Source organism: Scardinius erythrophthalmus (genome assembly GCF_964197995.2).
Source record: "Scardinius erythrophthalmus genome assembly, chromosome: 20".
NCBI classification, from domain to species: Eukaryota; Metazoa; Chordata; class Actinopteri; order Cypriniformes; family Leuciscidae; genus Scardinius; species Scardinius erythrophthalmus.
Genome location: NC_138240.1, coordinates 9,709,306 through 9,721,530, shown reverse-complemented (window position 1 = coordinate 9,721,530; position 12,225 = coordinate 9,709,306). Strand labels below are relative to the sequence as shown.

At 37.3% G+C, this 12,225-nt stretch overlaps 1 protein-coding gene across 1 annotated transcript; it reads right to left on the bottom strand.

The window, feature by feature from the left end:
* Positions 1-6,434: 6,434 nt before the first annotated feature.
* plk2b (polo-like kinase 2b) lies at positions 6,435-11,816 on the bottom strand. The gene is made up of 14 exons (XM_081349351.1): positions 11,581-11,816; positions 11,203-11,310; positions 10,997-11,113; positions 10,748-10,877; positions 10,476-10,659; positions 9,654-9,852; positions 9,417-9,564; positions 9,246-9,340; positions 8,994-9,123; positions 8,735-8,815; positions 8,457-8,616; positions 7,850-7,979; positions 7,584-7,694; positions 6,435-7,052 (listed from the first exon to the last, which is right to left on the bottom strand). The coding sequence occupies exons 1-14, from the start codon at positions 11,770-11,772 to the stop codon at positions 6,861-6,863; spliced, it is 1,977 nt and encodes a 658-aa protein (XP_081205477.1). The 5' UTR covers positions 11,773-11,816; the 3' UTR covers positions 6,435-6,860.
* Between the last annotated feature and the right edge of the window lie 409 nt (positions 11,817-12,225).

The following is a 12,225-nucleotide window of genomic DNA, read 5'->3' as shown; positions in this document are numbered from 1 at the left end:
CAGTGAGAATTTTATCTAAGCTGGCATGTGTTGTTGGGAACTTTCTTCTGTAAGCTAACACAGTTTGACAACAGGAGCAAATTTATAGCTCAGAACTAAGATCAGTCCAGTGTAACCATTCATAACAATTAAAACAAGTTTCAGAATCCACAACATTTTGAAAGTATTTCAGATTAAACATTCATTGAGCAAACATTATTGCATTGCGCTGCTATCAGCACAGATTCCCATGCATGCTTCATGATTCCATCCTTTTTTTGTGGAATGTGGCAGCTTTTCTCCTGTGAGCAAACGCTGGACCTTCACTGGTAATTAAATGGCAATCCTCTGAGATGTGTTCAGACCACAGTTGGCCCAAGGAGGATCGCTGTTCCCCGAAGCCCTGACAAAAACAGACACACATTAAACTCTGTTCACTGATAACATTTGAAATGGTATTTCTCTGAACTCAAATGGTTCAGAAAGTCAACATGCCTCTGGGATTTGGAAATCTAAGGTATTTTTAGGGCTGAGGAAGCTAGAATAGAAGAAAAATAATAGTAATAGTAAGTTTGTGTGGTGCTGGTTCCACTATAGCAAAAACATCTGTTTTGTACATGTAGCATATAATACAATTGTATTTTTAACTTGTTACCAAATTATATCGTAATCACTTAGTACCATGATATGCATTAATGTACCATGGTATTACCATCATTATACCTTTATAATAGGCCTACCATATTATTTTTGTACACTACTGTTCAAAAGTGTGGGGACAGTAAGATATTTGTATAGCAATTAATACTTTTATTCAGCAAGCATGCATTAAATTGATCAAAATACATTTAGCTACATTGTTACAAAAGATTTCTATTTCAAATAAATGTTGTTCTTCTGAATTTTCAATTGAACAAAGAATCCGGAAAAAAAAAAATACCACAGTTTCCACAAAAAAATGAAGCAGCACAACTGTATTAGATTGATTTCTGAAGGTAATGCTGCTGAAAATTCAGTTTTGCCCTTACATGCATAATTTATATTTTAAAATATATTAATATAGAAACCAGATATTTTACAATATTCATATTTTTACTGTATTATCAAGTAAATGCAGTCTTGGTGAGCATTAGAGACTTCTTTTAAAAACTTAGATTTAAAATAATCTTACCAACTATCACGTTTGGTTTTGGGTTTTGTATCACATTTATGTTCATTGTTTTTATTTTGTAATTTGGCTAAGTTTCAAGTGTTCCTATTGGTTGGTTTAGTCATGTGTCCTGTGTTTTCATTGGTTCATTGTTTGATTGTGCACAGGTGTTCCTTGTTAGTCATTAGTCTCTCTGTGTGTGTGTATATACAGTATATAGCCCTCATGTTACCATTGTCCCTTGTCTAGTATTGTCTGGGTATCGATTGTTGGTGAGGTTTTTGTGGTGTTTAAGTTAATGGTTTGTGCCAAGTCTTTGTTTGTTTTGTTCATGTTTGGAGTTAATAAACTGCACATTGGTTCTTCTGCAACTTGCCTCAGTGGACTACTTACACCAACCCTTAACTTTTAAACAGTATTATATAATGAACCATGGTGTTCTTGAAAGAGCAGTTGATTACCATGGTAAATAAATATGCTAATCATTCAATAACAAGTTATATGAAGTAGCTCCACATAATTTTTTGTAAGGCTCAGCTCTCTTTTAACAATCAAACCATATACAGCAGTTTATTATTAGGTTTATTATTAGTTTATAATATTAGGTTAAAGTAATGACATGATGTACAATTTCAACAACTGTTATGTTGAACATCCTTGACAATGTGTTTAAAAGAAATGATGTCTAAAACATTTTGTCCGTTTTATAAATAAGTTACTTAGGGTTTTCAAAATATGATTTCAGACGTCAGCAACTAGATTGGGCTTTTAAGGCAAATGGGAAGCCACTGTGTGTGCGTGTATGTGGGCAGCTTTGGCATTTTCAGAGACAAGAAAGTTATTCATAGTAAGACAATGTTGCCAATTGGGTTGGTTCCACATGGAATACATGTGATTTTGGGCCCAAAGGAATTCTTCTCCCAAAACTGAAGGCAAGGAACCAACGTGAAATTTCCCTTTTTGAGTTTTACAGCACTGCTTGTGTAAACCTATTTTCCTGGTATCTGAGAGCATTTTCCTTTGATCGAAATCTCAAGTATGTTGTTGGAACTGATTACTCGAGTGATTGCAATCCCTTGTCCGAATTCAATTTGAAAGTGTGTCATCTTCCTACATTAGATTGCTCTAATGTATCCTCCATGCACTTTTAACTCTTTCTTTATCTTCCAATCACATTATATATCTCCCTAAAGCAAACTCACAGTGTGGTATAGAGTGGGCTTGTGAACATTTTCAGTTGAAGTTCAAATGCCTGAACATTTCTGATTATTGATTTATTTCCCCTTCTGCTTTCCTTTCAAGATGTGTTCCACCCTTACAGGGTCAAATGTGAAATCTGAGGGATGGATCAGTTTGGGAAATGATAGAGAGCTTGAACCAAACAATGTTTCATTAGATTCTCTAGCCTACAATGAATCTGTGAAGCCCACACATCAGCGCAACACATGCGTAACCGGCACAGCTGTGTGACATGACTTCAGAAGGTTTATCGCACGCATGCACATAAACGCACGCCAGAACGAATGCTGGTGTACATATGCACACACACAGCAATACACGTGCAAACACAGCATACACATCTTAACAGCATAATTGGCAGAGAATTTTTAAGAAGTATGTGAGTCATCCATGCCGAAGATTTGGGTTGTTAAAAGTCTGCCAGATTTATTTTTTGCAAAGGTCAGTGAGTAACATAATCTAATCCTTTAAAAGAGAACGCATGGTGAAGAACCAAGAAATTAATTCCTGAAGGACTTTAATGATGCTTGAGATGCTTGAAATTCACAAGACAGAAAAGTTTTTAGAATACTGATGTCAATGTGCTTATATTGAGATATGTAGTGAGCAATAACTTTCAGTTTGTACTGTAGGGACAAAAGGACAAAAACTGACCTATTAGTTTCAGTCTATTTTTAATATTTTATCTGTTTAGTTTTAAATTTACCTTTAATAGCTAATTCATTTCCTTTTAAGATAACCTGTCAAATGGGCTGATAAAAGAATTTCACATTATCACTGGCATCAAAACATTGGGTTTTGGGTTGTCTTTCTGACAACGGCTTGATTGTGTAGTTTTGGATCCTAAGATAAAAGTGTCTAAATATACTCCACTGACATAAGATGTGCCAGTAATATTCTTGATTCTCCGTTTGAGGTGTGGCTTGGTAATATCCTTACTCTTCCTGGGAGTTTGCCTCAAAAGCTTCCTTTAATTGTAAGATAGAAGTAGTTCATTTGTTGTGTAATGCCATGTCATTCATTTGACTTGTTTCAAAATAATAGTGTAATGTTTCCACCTTTCAATTATCCATCTGATGACTATCTAGAAAGTTGACATCATAGTTGTTTAGCATGTGCTTAAATAGTCCTTTTGATGATGGGCCTTGCCCTTTTTATCTATGTAAACTGTCTAATGATGTTACTTAAAGGGGTCATGGAATGGATTTTTACAAAAAATTAATATTATTCCTTATAATGTTAATAAAGTTTTTTTGCTATATATATATATATATATATATATATATATATATATATATATATATATATATATATATATATATATATATATATATATATATACAGTGGGTAGAACAAGTATTTGATACATTGCCGATTTTGCAGGTTTTCGCACTTACAAAGCATGTAGAAGTCTGTTATTTTTATCATAGTACTCTTCAACTGTGAGTGACGGAATCTAAAACAAAAATCCAGAAAATCACATTTTATGATTTTTAAGTAATTAATTTGCATTTTATTCGTAAATTGGCATTGTATCAAATACTTGTTCTCCCCACTATATATATATATATATATATATATATACTGTGTGTATATATATATATATATATATATACTGTGTGTATATATATATATATATATATATATATATATATATATATATACATGTATATATATATATGTATATACTGTATATGTGGAAAAACATTCAGACCCTCCGTCTGAAATGATCCGTGCTTTCCTACTTCAAGGCTTGTCAGTAAACAGGCACTATATGATTGGCCAAAGTCATTGCATAGGAAACGGTATCAATGCCTCTATTACTGCACTACTATTGCACGTAAGTGTTTTGAAAACATTTGCCATAAAAAAAAAACATAATTTACAGACAAAGCATTATGAAATCATTAACTTACGGTTTGTGATGTAGCTACTGTCAGATCCAATACAGTTGCTGCTTCATTTTTCAACAAATTTCTTTGTGAACTCGCTATTACACTGTGGATCATTTACAAAACAAAATGCTCCAAACAAACATATAGCCCTCCGACATTATGAACACTATGAACGTTCTTTCACTCTTTCATTTTGTCCTTTTGTTGACAAACTCAAGTGCGTGGAGTAGCTATGTCAGAAACTAAACACGTATCTGTATACTGTATCCAGTGTAGACAGTGTCAGTGATTATAATGGATTCTAATGGGGACGCCGATGGCAAAACCAGCAATGCAAGTTTGAGAGGTGGCACCTCGCCAAATCTCGCCAGAATCACGACTTGCTTTACGGCACAATGTCAAATACATCAACAACATATGAAGCAGGCTCTAAAACACAAGCGGGAATCATGGCAGAGTCGATGAAGAAAGCGTGGACATCTTCTGAGTCTATCTGTGCCTGTTCGATGTCCGACGCTTCCATCCTACTGAACAGGTACCGGTATACAGGGGGGAGGTGAGTGATATTTACGACAGTAACATTAAATACAAGTAGTCCACAGCGACTCTAGGGGTCGCTGTTTGACAAAAACGGAAACTGCATAGTATGCCTTTAAAGAAATCTTTTTTTAAGGACTACAACAAATGGCTGGCAGGGACTACACGACATTCCTCCCAAATTAGTGACATCACAAACCCTAAAATTTACAAAAACCCCACCCCCGGAACACGATTTATAGATGATCAAGACATGAATATGAATATGCTAATCAATGAAGATAACTAGAAGGTAACTACAAATAAGCCACATAAATTCATCAACTAACCATTCAGAATGTTGTCTACATGTTGTCACTTCTTCTTGAGTTGTCACTCCGGTTTAAATATAAAAGGCTAAAAGTTTTAAAAATTTTCAGTGCATGTATGTGTGAGGTAATCAAAGCTGCTAAGAACGAGCTGTTGTAGCGCCGCCCTCTGTGCCGGGAGCAGCAGCTCATTTGCATTTAAAGGGACACACACAAAAATTGTGCGTTTTTGCTCACCCTATATCTGTGGGGTATTTTGAGCTAAAACTTCACATACATACTCTGGGGATATCAAAGACTTATTTTACATCTTGTGAAAAGGGAATTATACCACCCCTTTAAGCAACTGAATGTCAGTGGGTGGGGCCTATGGTGCAATGCTGTATAACTCTTCGTCAATGTTTTGCTCATTGTTAGGAGACACATGACAAATTAAAAGTGTTCTAAAATCGGCTTAAAAGCCAAAAATGTTTGATATCCTCCTACTACATCATACACTACTACTGGAATTTATGTGAAATATGTCTGACTGCCCAAACACGAGACACAAGCGTTCATGGTGCACAAAAAGCCACACTGATAAGTCGCGTGTGCATCAGTCAAACTGAATTCGAATACAATTATATATCCATGCCATCTCTCGCGACCGAATTTTGCTTTGTATACCTTGACCCTGCATGTATGTTGACATGGTTACTTACGAATCATGCGTTCTTTGTCATTTTGCCGTTATTTTTATAGAAAACTAAATTAACTCAAATTTCCCAGCAGTCTAAGAACACAGGCTTACTTTTCTGACCAAGTGAATGTGATGTTCATTCTACTACAGCAGTGGTGTAGCTTGTACTTGTTGAATGATTGGCTGTGAACATCTGTCACTTAACTTGACCACACCCACTTGAGTAAAAGCCCTCATAAATCTCTAATATGATTTAATAGAGTGGTGCAGATATGACGTCAAAACCCGGAAATCTAATTCGCCACTGGTTCCATCAAGATTTTCCTATAGGGTTTAATAGGAAAATAAAGCCTGTGGTAAATATAACTTGACGATACATAGATGTTTTGTTCTACAATGTACACTGCACACACTCCAAGCTGTCTTATCTAGTTACTTATTAAAAACGTACATTTTCAAAAATGAACAAAATGCTTCAAAATGTTTGAAGTTCTGACATCACACCTGCACCACTCTATTAATGCACATATCTTATCTTATATATATATATATATATATATATATATATATATATATATATATATATATATATATATATATAGCAAAATATACAGCATACATACAGTCTAAAGAAAAAAATCATAATGTTAGAATTTTGGGTTTTTATTAATTAAATAAATAAATAAATAAGGAAATATGTACACAATAAATATTCTGTAATGACAGAGGGGAAAAAACAATAATTTTTGCAGATTATTACATGCATGTGTGTTCTATAAACATTTTACCACACATACACACAATAAGTCAGTTTCTTATCAAGGGATCCCTGGTCCCAGCCCAGATTTTCTTTCCTCCTAATAATCTTTTCATCACATCATTCATCTTCACTAGTCTCTGAATTTCAGCATTTGTAAATCTACAGAGTCTGTCTCAGTCATTGAGGACCTTTCCATAGCTCCATCCAGTTCACATCCAGTGGACTTTCAGTTCAACAACTCCTCCTCTTGCATTGAAAGAAATCATCATTTCTTGCTGAGTCAGTGGCCAACTGTTCTCCTCATTTGTGAATCTCAGTTGCTTCGCTGCAACAGCATGTTCAGGGCATACTCCAGACGACTGCGCAGGTCCGCGGTGCAGCCCGTGCCGAGCAACGTGCTCAGTTGGAAGGTGGTGGAGGTTCGCTCCTCGTTGATGTACGTCAGCAAGTATTCGTCCTGCTGTGTGCACAGGATGAGCTTGGTGTGGTCGTGATAGAAGTTCACCTGTTCGGAGATGAAGAAAATACTTTTGTTATTCTTGAACTGACGTGAAACACTTACGGGATGCAGGATGTTATTACAGCCGGGTTTGTGACCTTCTTCCCACAGTACAATAGTGTACACAGCTTTTAAGTCTGAACAGACAGACCTGACTGATAACTACCCAGGGGTTTTGATGGGCGTAGAGAGCACTAGACAGTAGCTTTTTACATGGGGAATAAAGCTCTACCAACGTTTGCAGGAGTATGTGTTATCTACTGCTGCATTAAAGAAATAGTTCACCCAAAAATTACAATTCTGTCATCATTTACCCTCATGTCGTTATTTTTTTGGGTGATGTTAGGCAGGATGTTCAAGCTTATCGTTTCTATTCAATGAAAGTGAATGGTGACCAACTGCTGCCAAGCTCCAAAATAACAAAAAAAGCTAAAAGATATGGTACTTCGATGATGCTTTTTGCTATAATTTTCATTTATGGGTGAACTGTCCATTTAAAATCTGCTTTGTAGTAAATATAAATAACCATAATATTACCTGGAATGTGCCATCATTGAAAAGCATCAATAAAGCTCTGTCTGATTTCAACCACTGCAGAAGATATATTCTGGTCTTCTGTGTATCTGGTTCACTTATCACATCCCCTCCCTGAATGAAAAATAAGGATAAACAATACATATTAACACAACAGCTTCTTGTACAGCCTGAAATCTAGACCAGAATGTCAAGTCTATGACTTTTAGACCTGTAACAAATTCAAAGCCAAATACAAACAGAAGGGGTTCAACTAAGAGTGCACTCACATCCATCAAATTTTCCTCCATGTAGTGGGCAAAGTACTTGAGGATGGTGACCTGGGCCACAGCACACTCGGGAGCCTCAATAACAGAGAAAACAGACTTCTGGCCGAGCGCAGCATATTGATGAACAGTCCTAAAAATGAAGATAACATATTTATCAAAAACTACACAATCAATGCAACACAATCCTCACTGTTTGATTCTACAGCTATATATATATGTATATGAGGTCTATGACTAATGCTTGCTCTTGATGTGTAATGCAATTTGTCATTTAACTGACATTTCCAGGATATTGGTGCAATTTTTCTTCCCTTTAGAAGATCATCTAGAAACTATGCTGAAGACTATGGATGGAAATCATAAGGAATACTATTGGGTATATTAAATATGCACTAGCGTTCAAAAGTCAGGTCAGTAAGATTTTTTAAATGTTTTTCTCCAAATATTGGTGCATCCCTAGTTTATGCATATTGGTAAGCACCTGCTTCATGAATATGTATTGCATAACGTTTGCCTACTTCAGAAATGAATCAAATTGGCATTACACATGTTTTTTTTTTTTTTTGAGCGGAAGTGAGTTGGCAAACAGTCAACTTGAAGCACCTACTTCTTGTCAGAGAGGAGACTCATGTGCATTCCGTTGTTGAAAAGGACGCCCACTGTGTTGTCAGACAACTGATAGCCAAAGCCATATTTGTTGGAGTAGTCCACCCACTTAGTCACCCACTTCAAACTATTACAACCATTTCCTCTGGGAAGGCTATCCGCTGTAGGGAAAAAAAGCACTTTTAGATGCAAAGATCACACATTTTCTTTACTCTACAGAATGGATTCGCTATGGAAAACCCTGAGTGTGAAGTGTGAAGTGTAATATGTCTTATTCACCTTTAGGCATGTGTTCAAGACAGCCTCTCAGAACACTAATAACAGCCTCCGCCACAGTGCCAGTGGTGGTGTCTTCAAGACCTACAGAGAGACAGCGGGATACATTGCATCAGCTAGCGATACTGATGAGCTGGAATCAGACCAAACAGGTGAAACACACAGACAGACACACACACAGACAGACACACACACACACACACACACACACACACACACACACACACACACACACACACACACGCATATAACACATGCTTACATTCACTGCTGCTACTGCAGCTGCCCAAGCTGCCTCTAACAATCAAATGAATGGTATCTCTTGTCTGCAGCCTTCCGGCAGTTGCCTGGGTAACAAGCTTTCTTGTAGGTGCTGACGGATTTCCTCCTTCCTAAACAGGAGAAATTGCAGCATATGTGTGTCATGAATGACCGAACACTTAACCTTCATTAATATCTCTGAGCTGGTGATGAATTCCTTATTATAGTCTGCTATAAAGGGAACAGTGCTCACCTCGGATAAGTGTGTAGCAATCTGATGACTGATGGCAGTCTTTCTGAAGTCTTGACGGAGCTTGAATATGTCTTCCTCTTCTTTGGCCAAGCGATCTGTCGGAAGACAAAGAGTTATTAATAGGTTCATCTGAAATGAAGGATGCTATAGTTACATAAAGCGAGCACTTACTTATATTCTCATAGTACTTGGCTTTGTCCTTCTTGCCGCCGAAAAGAGCCGCCGCTGCCTTTTTGAAGAAGCTCTTGGCTGGACTGGAAATGTGAAAGTCTGGGGCAGAATGGCAGCAGCTGACAGGTAGAGTTTCTGGCATGAAGCCCTGCGGCGAAATCACGACAAAAACATTGACCAAAAATCCAACTACTTGACCGGATATACTGAAACCTGCGCTGTGACAAATAAACTTACCTGGGTGAAAAATTCATGCTGAATGATGCCGTCCAGGTGCGGGCGGTCCACAGGGTTCTGTGCGAGCATGCCGGAAATGAGCTGTTTGGCAGGGAGAGAGAGGGAGGCCGGGAGGGTGTACCGGGCCTCTCGGATACAGTGGTACGTCTCCTTCAGGTTCGTGGTCTCGAATGGAGGTTTTCCCAGGAGCATGGTGTACCTGAAAAGGAAAATGAATGTAAGATTAATAAGGGTTTGGCTCTTAAGATAATAGTTCAGTCAACATTTACTCGTGTCTACTCATTCAATAGGTATTTTTTGATCATATTATGGCTGTTCTTTTTAATATAATTAACTGAATAAGGACTGGGGGCTGTCAAGCTTCAAAAATTATGCATAAAAGTATCATAAAGGAAGTCCTCTTTAGTCATATGATAGCTAGTCTGGCAGACAGAAGTTGTTATTCACTTATTTAACAGCAAATAACAATATAAAACACAACTTAAATCTTCAAAAGACTTTAAATATTGCTAAAGACCACTTTTATGGTGCTATTTTAGAGCTTGGCAGCCTCAGTTTTCATCTTTTGTGTTCACCGGATGACAGAAAGTAATCGAACAGCTTGACACTGACAGCTCGACACTCACAGCTCAAACTGTGCTACATGTGCTGCTATTATGATATTCAATCAATAAGCTAAAGCATGATCACCAAATACAATCCTGAACAAAAGTAGACATTCATTCATAGAAAGTGAGTCTGAATCGGCAATCAATGCCTATTGAGCAGTTTCTAAATATATTGCATAGAGGAAACCCTCGGATCTGATGGTGACAAACTCACATGACGCAGCCCAGAGCCCAGACGTCAGACTCCCAGCCGTGGCCCTGTTTGTTCAGCACTTCCGGGGACAGGTAATTGGGTGTACCGCAGATCGTTTTGCGTCTGTTGCTGACTGGCTCTAGTTTGGCTGCCAGCCCAAAATCTCCCACTTTCAGATCCATTGAGTCACTCACAAACAGGTTGCCTAGAATTATAAAACATAAAAATTTTAACTACTTATGAACTGATGGAATGTTAATATACATCATGCGAGTGCATAAATGCATACATACCTAGTTTCAGGTCACGATGCAGGATCTCTAAATCGTGAAGGTATTTTAAAGCAGACACTGTCTGTTTCAGGTAATACCTGACTTCAGGTTCTGTTAGGACTTTTCGTGCCTTCAGTATATGGGCCAATGACTAAAAAAGAATACCAGGAGTCAGTTAGGGAGAACACAGTCATTTGCATTATATATTATGATAGAATTCCTCACGTTAAAACACTTTTTTTTTCATAAGTATTTTTTTTTTATACTTACTCTTCTACTGCAGTACTCCAGTAAAATATATATGTTGTCTTTGTCTTCAAAGTGGTGGTAGAAATGCACTATGTGTTTGTGGCTGAGAGATCTGTGCAGGTCAATCTCTCGGTTTATCTGGATTAACAGAATATAAATCATAAGTAAGAGGTCTCCATCAGTCACTCATGCAATCGTATTTACATTATGCAATGTGTCTGTCCTACCTTCTCTCTCTGGTGCGGTTTTGACACACGCGTATGCGGGATGATTTTGGCTGCATAGACTTTACTTGAAGACAGGTCGGTCATTTCATAGCACTTTGCAAAGCCTCCCTGTGGCATATAGAAAGTATAAGATAAGCATAAAGTTAACCAACTCCAAGAAAAAGAGATTTTCAAGAAGCAATGCAGTCATAACCAGTGCACCGATAGATAGACGGATAGATAGATAAGAAATACATGATACAAAAGCAAAGCAGACATGCACAAATACAATGAATAATGTTTTTTTCCCCACATAAAATAATACAATACTTTTACATAAAAAATAAAATAATAAATAAATTAATTAAATAATAACAGGATTATTATTGCGGCCATTACCTTTCCCAGAACTTTTCCCCGGCAGTAACATTTCCCAGTATTGGGGTCTGTAATGATTCTGGAATACTCTGTGCCCGTCCGACTGTTATCCTCTGGCTTTTTCCTTCCTTGCTCACTTATATTATTGAGCTCACACATCTTTTCGTTCTGTGTCGTTATAGTTGGGTAAGAGGTATTCCTTAGTGTCTCCATAACTATGTATCTGTGTGTACTGTCACAGTGCTGCTGTACCGGCGTGTCTTCTCGCTTTTATACCTCAGCACCGGCGCGCGCCTCTCCTCTAGACGAACTACGTCACGAGACGGGAAGACCCTATATGGCGCGTGAGGTCTGGTGTACAGTCATCTGTGAACTACCTCACTCTATCCATTATTAAACATCCTAGACACTTCACAGGCACCTACTAGACAAATATTATAGGAGAGAATCTGGTATATATGTGCAATGGTTCATATAGTCACACTGCAATCTCTCACAGAAAATTGGCCAAAAGATCTTGATTTTCGGTAAACGGTATGCTATTTATAGCCTACACAATACAAATAAGCATCGGCGAGATATTGGCAAAATATTGATATTCAATAAATGAACCATCGTAAATTCATTTGTACGTTTGAAAGAACTGAATCCCATGCATTGGTTCAT